The sequence below is a fragment of the Panthera onca genome, chromosome C2 (genome assembly GCF_046562875.1).
Source record: "Panthera onca isolate mPanOnc1 chromosome C2, mPanOnc1 haplotype 2, whole genome shotgun sequence".
Lineage (NCBI taxonomy): Eukaryota > Metazoa > Chordata > Mammalia > Carnivora > Felidae > Panthera > Panthera onca.
In genome coordinates, this window is record NC_138347.1 from 2316420 (window position 1) to 2328728 (window position 12309).

The 12309-nt window shown below is 60.6% G+C and overlaps 1 protein-coding gene across 1 annotated transcript; it reads right to left on the reverse strand.

The window, feature by feature from the left end:
* Positions 1-226: 226 nt before the first annotated feature.
* Positions 227-10689, reverse strand: GATD3 (glutamine amidotransferase class 1 domain containing 3). The gene is made up of 7 exons (XM_060640569.3): positions 10477-10689; positions 10007-10059; positions 8184-8297; positions 7129-7248; positions 4350-4442; positions 2296-2452; positions 227-1078 (listed from the first exon to the last, which is right to left on the reverse strand). Exons 1-7 carry the CDS (start codon positions 10603-10605, stop codon positions 950-952), a joined length of 795 nt encoding a protein of 264 aa, XP_060496552.1. The 5' UTR covers positions 10606-10689; the 3' UTR covers positions 227-949.
* Between the last annotated feature and the right edge of the window lie 1620 nt (positions 10690-12309).

Here is a 12309-nt window from a genome sequence, read left to right on the forward strand (position 1 = left end):
GCACCACACTCAACGGCCCGCTATGCCGACCCCCGCAGCTTTCTCAAAAGCAAATGAGGCACAGACGGACGCAATGGCAGCTGCGTGCGGGGACACCCTCCCGGGGGTCACGGGAGGCGGACAGAAGGAGGGATGTGCCACAGGGGGTGGAGCCTGCCCTGCACCCAGATGCCGCCCTCGACGTTTCTCCCCAAAACAGAAGCACACGCACGACAGACACCGGCTAGTGCGGCTACAAGATGCTTTATTGCCCCTGCTCTGTACATCCGACACCGGATTCTTGCCCGGTTTGTTGCTCGTGGCCTGGGACCAACCCGACGGTCTCCGCCCAGCAGGCCGACCACACAGACCGGCTGCCACACCCTCCCCCCCTCTCTGGAAAGCTAGAGCCCTGGTTTGGGCTCCCGCGTGCCAGCTTCAGGAGGCCCAACACGCGGCCGTCCCAGCGTCCATTTGGGAAAGCAAACTCCCCCGGCCTCAAATGAAGCCCCCGTGTCATTTTTGAACGCATTACTCCAAGTTACAGAGTTCTCAATCACCAAGAAGTTCAGTGACGTGGTTTCCTAATTACCAGACCCACCAACTTAAAAATTCTTCCCCCCCAGACACCAAGGACCCTACAGCCGGCCAAACCTAAGAGTGTGGGATGTCGTGCCCCAATTCTTCTCCTGAAAGAGCAGGTCCCATTTTAATCTCTGTCACAGGAGGATGTCAGCCGCCCCTGCGCCCGCAGGCACCAAGCAGGTACCAGCCGCAGGCTCAGCGCGGGCCCTGCCTGCCTCCACCGAGCGGAAGGAACGCCGTCCGCCGACCCCAGCCAAGGATTCCTCTTCAGACAGAAAGCACCCATAGATGCAAGCAGAGAATCGAATTCCTGCCACACGGCAGGCAGCACGGGAAGCCAGGCCACTAGCTCCACCTGGTGGAGGAGGCGGGGCTCACGGCGCTGTCACTTCCCACAGAGTTCTAGCACCTTCTTCACCATGGCCCCGATCCCGTCGTGGATGTGGTGGAGCGCCGTCTCGCACATGAAGGCCGGGGTCGTGACCACCTTGTTCTTCTGGTCCACGTGAGCTTCGTGCACGGAAGTTACGGAAAACGGTCACCCGGCAAGGACACACGGGTGGCGGGCGTGAAGCGCCACCCTGACCCCCGCCCCCGCCCACCCCCAGAGTGTGCTCCGCCGCCCTTCTCGATGGAGCTCCAAATGGGGGATCCTTCCTGCCGCAGTCCCCGCGGCCAGGGTCCACGTCCCGTGCCACTCACACCCCGTAACCAGAGCACACGCGTCCCGACCTCGGTGAGCCCAGCGCCGGTTTCCTCGGACCCCTCACGGTGGCAGGCCCCACGGGACCCAGGCCCGCCCGCAGACCTGGGCTGCGCACCCAGGAGCGCCGGCCCCACAGCAACCTCGTCTGAGAAACCGGAACAGAGAGCCGCTGCGAGCATCCGCCACAAGAGGCCAGTCCGACCCAGGACCCTCCCCCGACACAAGCCGAGCTCTCGCCCTGGTCGGGCAGACGCCAAGCGCTGATGGGACTGGCCCTGCCCCCTCCCTATAAGGTGCCCTCCTGGACCTACTGCAAAGGCCCCGGGCCAGCTCCACCCACACAGCTGCTGGGTGGGCCGGCCACTCTGTGCAGGAGGGAGGTGGGCACTTAACCGAAACTGTCTGTAAGCCAAACAGCCCTCCAAGGAGAGAAAAGCACCTTCGAGACAGACACCCAGGGTCACGGTGTTGTCTCCGGCACCTTCCGGGACACCGTGCTGCTCTGTTCCTTGGGTCTGGGTCCAGGTGTGGACCTGGGTCGTGGTCGGCCCTGGCCTGAGGCTCTGTGTGCACAATGCTCGGGCACCCGCAGGAGGATCAGGGACAAATGAGGCCACCGGGCTGGCTCCTGTCCACACCACCAGGGAACTTCCACCAAAGCCAGGAAACCCCCCGGTACTGCTCCCATCCACGGGCAGCCTCCACCCCACCGTGGGGCGCAAGCTCACTCCCCTCACTGGCAGGCAGCTCCCAGCCTCCCACCCAGAAAGCCATCCCCGTCGAGCCCGAGGCCGACCGCTCGCCTGACCAGGTGGCCCTGTGTGCCTGGGGTGTGCCGATCCCAGCCCGCATCCACCAGGCCGACTTGGAAACACGGCCAGGGAGGGACACGTGCCGGCATCGGACCCTACACGTGTCACGCATGTGCTCCCAGGTGCCCCCGGCAGTGCAGCTCCCGGTTCAAGAGCCAGAGGAGGGGTCCCCGGAGCCACCGCCACCGCCACCCTGGCTGCCAGAAAGGATATGGTCACTCCCTTCACACAGTGCTTGGCGCCCAGGGCTTTGATGGCCTCTGCGGTCCCCGCGTAGGGCCACTTGCCGCCTTCCTCCTGCTCGTGGCCCACGGTGACCTCGACGCCACGGAGCACTTTGGCTGCGAGAACGGGAGCGATGCAGCACAAGCTGAAGAGTGAAGGACAGGGTCAGCTCGGGACCACACGAGTGGACGCCAGGCCAGGGGGCGCAGCAAGGCACGCAAACCTCCCTGACCTCGAGGATGAGTGCCAACACTAGCCAGAGGGCCTGGCAGCTGAGAGGTGGAAGCCGGGCCGCCTGGGGCGGCCGTGGCCAACGGGGCGAGGGGTGTCGCAGGTGACACGAGCTTCCGCTCACTCCCCTACGGGCCGCGGTCAGGAGGCACTCCCGACCAGTCGCTCCCGAGCACGGTGGTTCAGCCACACCAGACCTCTGGGCACCAGACATCACACTGGCGCCCTGCCCGTGTCAGCGCGCCCTCAGGGGGCACACGGGCCATCCACCATAGCGGCTGTGGGCCGGGCCGCCCCAGCGTGTGGCTGTCGGGGACTGCCCTCCCCTCACCCGGGGTCCACAACCCTTCCAGCCGCCGCCCAGACCTCTCTGGGCCGCCGTGTTCCCACACAGGCCTCTCCTCTGGCTCATCTTCCACAGCACCCAGCTGGTTCTCCTGCGCGGCCTGTAAAGGCCCCACGTAGGAGGTATCCTAACAAGCCACGAAAAAGTGTCGTCAAAACAAACTTACACAGTGCTTCAAACCCCACAGCTAACCCGCCTACTTAGAAACCCCGGACAGAAATTTCCCCCAGCCACCAAGTTGACACAGTCCCTGGACCTAGTGTCTCCAGAGTGTCTTGTGTCGTGAGCCTGCACAGACACCCGGCGGCACCGGCCCTCAAGTGGGGCTGTCTGTGTGGCCGGCCGTGCTGGTCTTGGGCTGTGGACACCGAAGCAAGCCAAAGCCACGTGCTCCGGACAGAGGCCCCTGCCGGGACCGTTCCTGCACGGAGGTCAGAGGACATACACACAGGCGGCCGAGCCACCGGGACCCCTTGCTTCCACCTGTGCTCATGACAAGCAGGGCGCTAGGGTCCCCCTTAGCGCTCGGCCCACAGAAGTGGGTGCCGCTCCAGTGACAGCATTCTGGGGGAGAGAGGCGTGGAGCACGGCCGTCACCTGCTGTCTGTCTCTTCCGAGCAGGCCCGGGACTGAGAAGGCACCGTGCGAGCAGACATGCTCCCGACCTGCAGACCCGAGGCCGGCCCTGTTCGTGAGGAGGGGGCTCCCCGCAGAGTGACTGGGCGGGGACTGTCCTTGCCAGGCGCTATATCCCATCCAGGTGGGAGGGTTCTAACACAGCCCTGTTCACACAGATGTCAGAGGGGATCTGGAGTGCTCCCGTCTATACCACAATGAGCTGTCTTCACTGCATCTCTCACCGCAGAGCTCCCGAGGGAGTCTCTCCAACCAGCAGACCCGAAGCCGCGCACTCTGCACGCTCCGGCGCACTGACACGGACAAACACCGACCTTCGTCAGAGCAGGGACCAGGCGTCCGTGGAAGCCGAGTCTCAGGGGCTCAGATCTGGCAACAGGGGGGGCACCATCGTGCTCCTGGTGGCAGGTGTGGCCGGCCTCACCCCCTGCCAGGACCCAGGAACTCGGACCTCGACAAGAGCAAGGTCCGGTGAGTTTGGGTGTGCAGACAAGTGTGAAAGACCCAAGCACGCAATGAGCGTGCAGGCCCAGAGGAAGGTGCTGGGGAGCAGTGCTCGTGTGTGACTGGCTCCAGCCTGCCCAGAGCGAGGACAGGAGGCAGAGGTCAGGAGAGGAGAATGAGCACTGGAAAAGGCTGGCGGTCAGGGAAGGACTGACTGGGGAACCTCCTAGAAGCTCTCTTTCCTGTGAAGTCACCAAGTGATACTGACCTAAGCACACAACTACAGAATTTTCCGAGCTGGAAGGTGCCTAGGACGCCCTGTGAACCCCTCAGCGAAAACAGGCTTTCAGGACGGTGCAGCCCTGCACTCCCCACCCCTACGTACCCGATAGGCTTGCCAGCCTCGTGGAACTCCTTCAGGACGCGCTCCACGTCTTTGTGGACTCTGCAGTCTTTTCCGTCCACGGCGAAGGTGCTCCTAGCACGAGAAGAGGCCTCTCACAGTTTGGTGTCCACCAGCCTGGGGCGCCTCCAACCCTACCCCGCAGACGTTACGTGTGGCTCTGCTCCCTCCCCAGCACCCGCGACAAGCAGTTCACGTGTGTGTCGTGTGTTTTGTACAATTACACGTACGTGTTTTTTTCTAACTTTATGTCAGAAAGAAGCAAAAATGGCAGCGGAGGAGGGCAGCAGATGCCACAGTGAACCGAAGGTGACAGGTGCGCAGGCCGTGGACCTAAAGCCAGCAGGCCCCCCACTGACCAGGCGAGAAGCGCAGGTGAGATGACACACGGCTTCTGTCACTGCGGCGATGACCGCGGAGGCGTCCGGCGTGGCCCCCCTCCTACAGCTGGCGGGTGTGCACCCACACTGCTCTGGGAGGCAACTGGTCACACCCACCGAATCCCAAAGGACACGCTCCCTGCCACGAGCCCCGTCTCTGGGCTGTCTGCTCTGCACACGCGGCTCCTCCGTCCTGGGAGGTCCACGGCAGCGTCACAGCCCCGGGACCGGACAACGGTGGGTGCGAGGGAGGTGTGCCACCTGAGGGGCTGCTGCATCCTTGGGGTGCGTGCATGTCCAAACGCAGCCAACTTTACTTTTTTTTTTTAAGGTTTTTATTTATTTTTGAGACAGAGAGAGACAGAGCGTGAGCAGGGGAGGGGCAGAGAGAGAGGGAGACACAGAATCCAAAGCAGGCTCCAGGCTCTGAGCTGTCAGCACAGAGCCCGACGCGGGGCTCGAACTCACGGACTGCGAGATCGTGACCTGAGCTGAAGTCGGACGCTCAACGGACTGAGCCACCCAGGCGCCCCACTTTTTTTTTTTTAATTTTTTTTTAACATTTGTTTATTTTTGAGAGACAAGCGGAGCATGAGCAGGGGAGGGGGAGAGAGAGAGATACAGAATCTGAAGCAGGCTCCAGGCTCTGAGCTGTTTGTCAGCACAGAGCCCGACACGGGGCTCGAACTCATGAACTGCGAGACCACAGCCTGAGCCGAAGTCGGACGCTCAACCGACTGAGCCACCCAGACGCCCCTCAACTTTACTCTTTAAACACGTGTCAACTGTACCTCCAAACAGCTTTCAAGACAAAAGGGGAACTGGAAACACGGGTGTCCGTCAGAGCTGGGTCGTCTACCCAAAGGGATCTGCGTGTGTGGCTGTGAGGTGGTTAGAGGGCCACCGACAAGCCACCCCGTTGGCGGAAGACACAAAGTACAAATCACTGAGCTTAAGACACCTCCACCTCATTAGTTTAACACGACCACGCGTATGAACCTCTGGCGGAGGAAACACGGCCGGGCAGGAGCCTGAGGCCCCACAGGAGAGGAACCCGGTTCCCGCTGTGAACTCGCATCCCCAGCGAACTAGCCTTCCGCGTGCACACTGCACAACCAACAACCACAGCAGCCGCAGCCTCGGAGACCAAGGACACGGGAGCCTGCCTGACTTCTAGAAAGGTTGGGAAAAACGGGCAAGCGACCATAAGCCACAGCTTTCCCCAGGGAAGTGGGTTCAGACAACAGCACTGACCCAAGGCCACTGCTTCCTTGAGCGCACAGACACGGGCACACAGACACGGACCCACCGACAGCCCAGCGCGCCTTGTGTCTGTTTGTAGTTAACCGAGCGTGGGTGGTCAATCGTGCCGGGGACACAACCCCGACAGACCCCCAATGTGCCCTCATCCTCAGGGAGGAGCTAAGGGTCACAGATAAGGCTCGTCCTCCCGACGAAAAAACCTCGGTCTGGCAGAAGAGGAAGTCCAGCCAGCAACTCTGCCACCTACTGCCGAGAGGTGTGTGAAGGTGGCAGTCGCCTGAAAGGCTGGTTTTTGGAAGACAAAGTGGACAGGAGCGGGAGGCACTGCCACGAGGGGCTGGGAACGCAGGGCTGGGATGTGGACGAAAGCTGTTCAGATGTCTGCAGGCAGAGGGGAGCCGCCAGGGGTCAGCGTACACATCAGGGAACCTGACGTCTGGCTGCAGGGCACCCACAGAGGCAGCCAGGGAGCTGCTGCACTGCGGCGGGGGGGGGGTGGCACTGGCCAGCCAAGCCAACAGGGCGAGGGAGGCAGTGAGCACGAGGACCCAAGGCACCTGCACCCCCCCCGCCCTCCCCCCCCTCCGGCTTCCCACCCACGACGGCTGTGGCGGAGCCGCCTCGGAACGGATGTGCTGGATGGCGAGGCCAGTGCGCAGAGAGCTTCCGGGACGCGCACAGAAAGAGGATCTAAAACCCACAGGACGTCAGGCCAGAGCGAGCCCTCCCGGCTGCAGATCTAGTTACCAGGGTGACAACCAGAGAGCAAAACCTTTCCACTTGGGACCAGCATCTGAACGGCCCACCGGAACAGCAGCTTCACACGGACACGGAGACCGGCACGGCACAGGGTTAGATCAGAGAAAGCCCCAACCCCCCCGCCCCCCACCCCCCGCAGCAGCAGCAGCCCAGGAGCATTCTGGGAGAAGTGACAGGAAAAAGCACGTCTGGCTAACTGTTGACCTAAGCCCCAAGCTACGCCGGTTCCCTGTCACAGACCAGCTCCGCGCAGCCCTTTGGAACCTGAGCTCCCCAAAGGCTGCTCGCGTCCCCACCCCGTCTCCGTCCCCGGCTTCGCTACAGGTGAAAAGCGAACACCCCAGAGACCCCACACGCACAGGTTTTTGGCGGCTCCGAAGCCTCCAGGGAAGATGGCAGCATCGTGATCCGCCGCGCTGAGCCGGGCCAGGTCGGTGATCTTGCCGCGGGCGATCCTTGCAGACTCCGTCAGAACGTTCCTGGGAAAGAACACAAAAGAGGCCTGAAGCAAACTTTAGCGTACAGACTACAAAACGGGGCGAGGGTGGGGGGTGGGGGTGAGGGGGAACACTACCACAGGACAAGAAAACATGTACTCGGGCCAGGGAAGTGCACCAGCACTTGCACTCAAGGTCAGGACCTAGAGAAGGCGACACGGCCATTTGGAGCATCTGGAGTGCTCAGAACTGGGGACGGATGAAAGACAGGACAGAGCAGGGGAAGGCCAAGGTGCCGCACAGGTAAGCGAAGGAAACCAGGGTCAGCCACAGTAGGCGCCGTGCCGTGCTCCCCCAGGCCTTGCAACCAGGACCAGTGTCCCAGGCAGAAAAGGAAGGGGGGGGGGGAGCGGCTGACACCAGCTCCCAGGGAAAGAGCACCCCCTGTGTGAAGCCGGCGGGCAAGTGTGGCCGTCCCTGCACTGGAGCAAGACTGGAGGAGAAGGAAGGCTCTGAGAGCACAAAGACCGCACAGGCCTCAGTGACAGAAACACCGTTTCGAACCAGATCAGAGATCTGGGGCCCAGACAGGTGAACACGGTACGAGACCCAGCTGGGAGGCACAGCCTTGACCAAAACAAAGGTGGGGGGATGACTCTTGATCTCAGAGTCGTGAATTCAAGCCCCACCTAGGGTATAAATAGTACAAAAAAAAAAAAAAAAGTAGAAGTGGGTCAAAACAAAGACAGGAGGAACTTAGCCGGAATTTTCTATCCTTTCCGTGTTCTGGTAGGCATTAAAAGATAACAACAGCATGACCACAGGACAGCCTGAGGACGGGGGCTCTGAATGACTGAGTTCAGAACTCAGAGCACAGGCAGGGTCCCCGCCAGGACAAAGCCACCCAGCATGCCGGCTCTCAGGGCGTTTGTACCAGGCCCGTGCCCACATTCCAGGACGGAGGAGCAGGATCACACCTGGTCTCGCTCTCAGAAGGCTGCCCCTTGGTGTGGTCAATCACGTGCATCTGAGGGACGTCAGGAGCAAAGATCTGGACCTCAGCCCCGCCACGACTCAAGTGAACCAGTACCCTGCATGGAAGAAAATCACACAGAACTGAAACATGCCCAACCCAGCTTTACCTATTAGCGTGTTTCTACAAGCAGGGTTTTTGCAGAGCGCCCTGCAGAAGTCTCTCGTGCACCTTAATATCCTACTTGCTTTACAAAAAGTTATAGTTGGCCTGCCGATGACCCAAACGGCCACAATCCAGATTCGCTGTCCCTGAACTAGCCTGCAGAGCCCAGCTAGTCCCCAGGCTCCCTTTACAAACCGGGGTGCAGGGACGGGTGATTCGACTGGTGTCCCAGCCTGGACCCCAGGCTGCTTCAGGGCGGTCTTCCTCCCACAGGCCAATCAACGCAGCCCTCAAGGGTTTGAGGGGGGCTTCCGGTCACGACACTCGCTCTCTCCCGCCTCTCCCATGATAGTCACAGGGCTGGGAGAGAGATACGCAGGTCTCCCTGAGGGCTGCTGTGTGCCAGGCACAAGTCCAAATCTGTCCCAGACACGGGGCTCTCACTGTCCCCCTTCCAGAGGAGGAGACATGAGGTGGGTGACCCGGTAGAACCACCCTGGGACTCAGGCTCTCGTCCTTGTAACCTGCAGGGTTCTCCACACAGGGCTCCCTGCCCACACCCCGGAGGTTTCACGCAGCCCGCTTGCTTTCTCGTGCCCCTGCTCCGAGCCCCGCTCTGCCAGCTCTCCTGGCCCTCTGCCAGCTCTGCCCACTCCAAAGACCACTCCATGTCCAGTGCCCACACCCGCACACGCAGGCAGGTGCAGGATGGGGAGGGGCCTCAGGCTCCTCTGGGTACGCTTGGGCCCTGCACTTGGGAGGCAGAGGTTCCCCAACCATGACCTAACTCTCCCTGCCCACCGACTCCAGATCTGACATCTACCAGTCCTGCTCACAGAAGCCTTTAATAAAAAGCCACACGCTACTAACATCTGACAGGTTACATCAAAAACACTGTCCACAGCTGACCTGGCTGCCTCGTGCCTCACAGCCTTCTTTTAAAAACTTTTTAATGTTTATTTATTTCTTGAGATACACACAAACCGTGAGCAGGGGAGGGGCAGAGAGAGAGAGAGAGAGGGAGACACAGAATCGGAAGCAGGCTCCAGGCTCCGAGCTGTCAGCACAGAGCCAGAGGTAGGGCTCAAACCCACGAACCGCGAGGACATAACCTGAGCTGAAGTCGGACGCTTAACCGACTGAGCCACCCAGGCGTTCATCGCCCTAGAGTCATGATGATGCAATCTGACCTCAAAGTTAACCATGGGTGGGGTGCCTGGGTGGCTCAGTCGGCTAAGGCTAAGTGTCCGACTTTAGCTCAGGTCATGATCTCGCAGTCTGTGAGTTCGAGCCCCGCATCAGGCTCTGTGCTGACAGCTCAGAGCCTGGAGCGTGTTTCAGATTCCGTGTGTGTCTCTCTCTCTCTGACCCTCCCCCATTCATACTCTGTCTCTCTCTGACTCAAAAATAAATAAACGTTAAATTTTTTTTTTTTTTTAAATAAAAATAAAAGTTAACCATGGGTTTTAAACACGAGATGTATTACATGGTTGTCTCTGAGCAACAACGCTACAGCAGGTGGCACTTAGAGAACTTATCTCTGGCTCCCGCTTTGTGCCTCCCCGTGCCTGGTGGCTGCCTGGTGGCTGGTTTCCTCTGCCTTTCTAATCAAACATTTCTCCAAATGGCTCAGGAAAAGGCAGAGGGTCCTTCAGGGCTTACGCTGAGGCCTCGTGGAGCTCAGTCCCGTCGTAGACTCCGCATCCAGACAGCACCTGCGGGACAGCGCGGGGGGGGGGGGGGGGGGGGGGCGGTCAAGGGGGACTCCACCTGGAGGCAGCCGGCCAGGGGAAGGGGCGTGAAGAAGGGACTTGCAAGGAGAGAGGTAGGGGGCGGGCCTCGGTGGGGTGACGGTGAGGACCATAAGAACCGCCGCGGGCAGAGGTGAAGGAGGGCTGGGGGACGGCCCGGGGGGTGGGGGTGCTGCGAGGGGGTGGGGGTGAGGAGGGCCCGACCTTGGGAGGGGGAGGGGAGGGGCTAAGGGGGCCGGGCCTCGGGGGGGACGCGTGAGGAGGGCCCGACCTCGGGGGTGTGGGGTGAGGAGGGCCCGACCTCGGGCGGAACTGGATGGGAAGCGGCCGTGACCTCTGGCGGCAGCCCCGCCCCATGCCCGCCCGCCGAAGTCCGCTTACCAGCGCGACCCTGGCCCGGGGCCGCGGCGCGGAGCTGTGTAGGGCCGCGCGCGGGGCGAGTGCATGGAGCGGCGCGAACGCGGAGGCCGCCACCAGCCTGGGCGCCACCAGAGCCCTGACCGCCGCCATGACTGCGCGGGGACAGTGGGTCGCAGGGGCCAGCGACCGCGGAGGCCTGAGCGCAACGAGCGTGCTTCGCGCCTGCGCACAATGCGTCCGCCCCGGCCCAGACTCCCGTGAGCGCGCCGGTGGGCGGGGCCGCGCCTGCGCACCGCCCGCCCGCCCCGGCCCCTCTCCCGCGAGTGCGCTGGTTGTTGTCTGCGTGAGTCGACGCAGTAGCGTGTCCCGCCGCCTGGGCAGCTGCTGCTGCCCTGGGCTCGGGGTCCCGGACCCCAGGGCGGGAAGCACCCCCTACCCAGCTGGGGAGGGCTGTGGCACCCGGGTCGGGCGCGGCTCGCGGCCGATAGAGAGTCAGACTCCAGACTTCGTTATTGTCCGCACTCCTGGGAGCAGCTCCTTGATGGCGAATAACCCACGTTCACATTTCAAGTCGTCTTTTCGTGGTGTTTGACTCGGGATCCGGATGGGAGCCCCCTCGGGGCTCCGCCTTCCGCATTTCCTGCAAGTTGAGCTTGGTTGGAAAGGCTCCCCGGGTCGGTTTGGGGCGAGGGCAGCCACGGGGATGTCTGTTTTCTGCTGCAGGCGCGCGCTGCCTCGGATGCACAGCGTCTCCATGCATTAAATCCTTGCTGAGTGGGGATAGCAGGACTCTTTCAGGTACTAGCTGGAATTCTCCCGTTAAAAATACCTAATTGTTATCCTGGATTCAGTCCACGTGAGCCGCCTGGATAAGTTCTTTATTATACTTTCCCTTAACCTATTATTTTGCAAACTAACAGGTGTCCAAGAGTTTATATGTAATATATATATATATATTATATACATATGTATAAAACGTTTATTCATTTTTGAGAGACAACGTGTGAGTGGGGGAGGGGCAGAGAGAGCAAGAGAGACGGAGACAGAATCTGAAGCAGACTCCAGGCTTAGAGTCGCCAGCACAGAGCCTGACGCGGGGCTTGAACCCACGAACAGAGAGATCATGACCTGAGGTGAAGTTGGACTTAATCCACTGAGCCACCCAGGTGCCCCCAAGATAATTTAAGTGGTCACTTTTGGAAGCCACTGGAGGACTGCAGACATATTGTGCATTTCAACCCAAAGCTGCCACTGTCATTGATGTTTAAATTTTTCCATTTTTTAAGACGTAGGGTAAATCTCTGCATAGAGATCTTCCTGGGAAACTACAATAATAAATTCAGGATATTCTAAAAGAACCAAAGATGAGCTTGAAACAATCACTGTCTTTATTCCTGAACCTTCAGTCGTGACCCCTCCATTTCTACAGATGGACCCAATTTCTTCTGGTCCCAAGAGAGCCATTCTCAATCCTTTCCCTGCAGCTGGGAACTCTCCCATGGGGATTCTGGCTTCTACACGGCTCCTGGGGGACCAGCGGGTGGGTGCGTTCATTTCTCCCCTCAGTGTCACCTCCAGAACATGAGCTGATAAGAGCGACGGAGTCACGGGGATGATGCTAACATGCACTGTGTCTCCATTTTGGGGAAGGGAGGGCTACAATGCAGATTCTGACTCAGTAGGGCTGGGAGCTGAGAGCCGCCTCCCTGCTGAGCGTGTAGGAGGCCGGCCACATCTCCAGGCCCTGCAGGGCCCCCACCTCCCACTCCTCTGTCCTCTCCAGGGTCTGCTCGGCTACACTTTGTCAAACATAACGCCGCCGGTTATTTTACAGGCAAAAATGGGTTTGTTGGA

Coding starts and splice junctions, on each gene's coding strand:
- GATD3 (XM_060640569.3), bottom strand. CDS start 10,605: ATGGCGGCGGTCAGGGCTCTGGTGGCGCCCAGGCTGGTGGCGGCCTCC. Junction 8,298..10,006: donor GAGCTCCACGAGGCCTCAGC/GTAAGCCCTGAA, acceptor TCTTCCATGCAG/GGTACTGGTTCACTTGAGTC. Junction 2,453..4,349: donor GAGGCTGGCAAGCCTATCGG/GTACGTAGGGGT, acceptor TTCACTCTTCAG/CTTGTGCTGCATCGCTCCCG.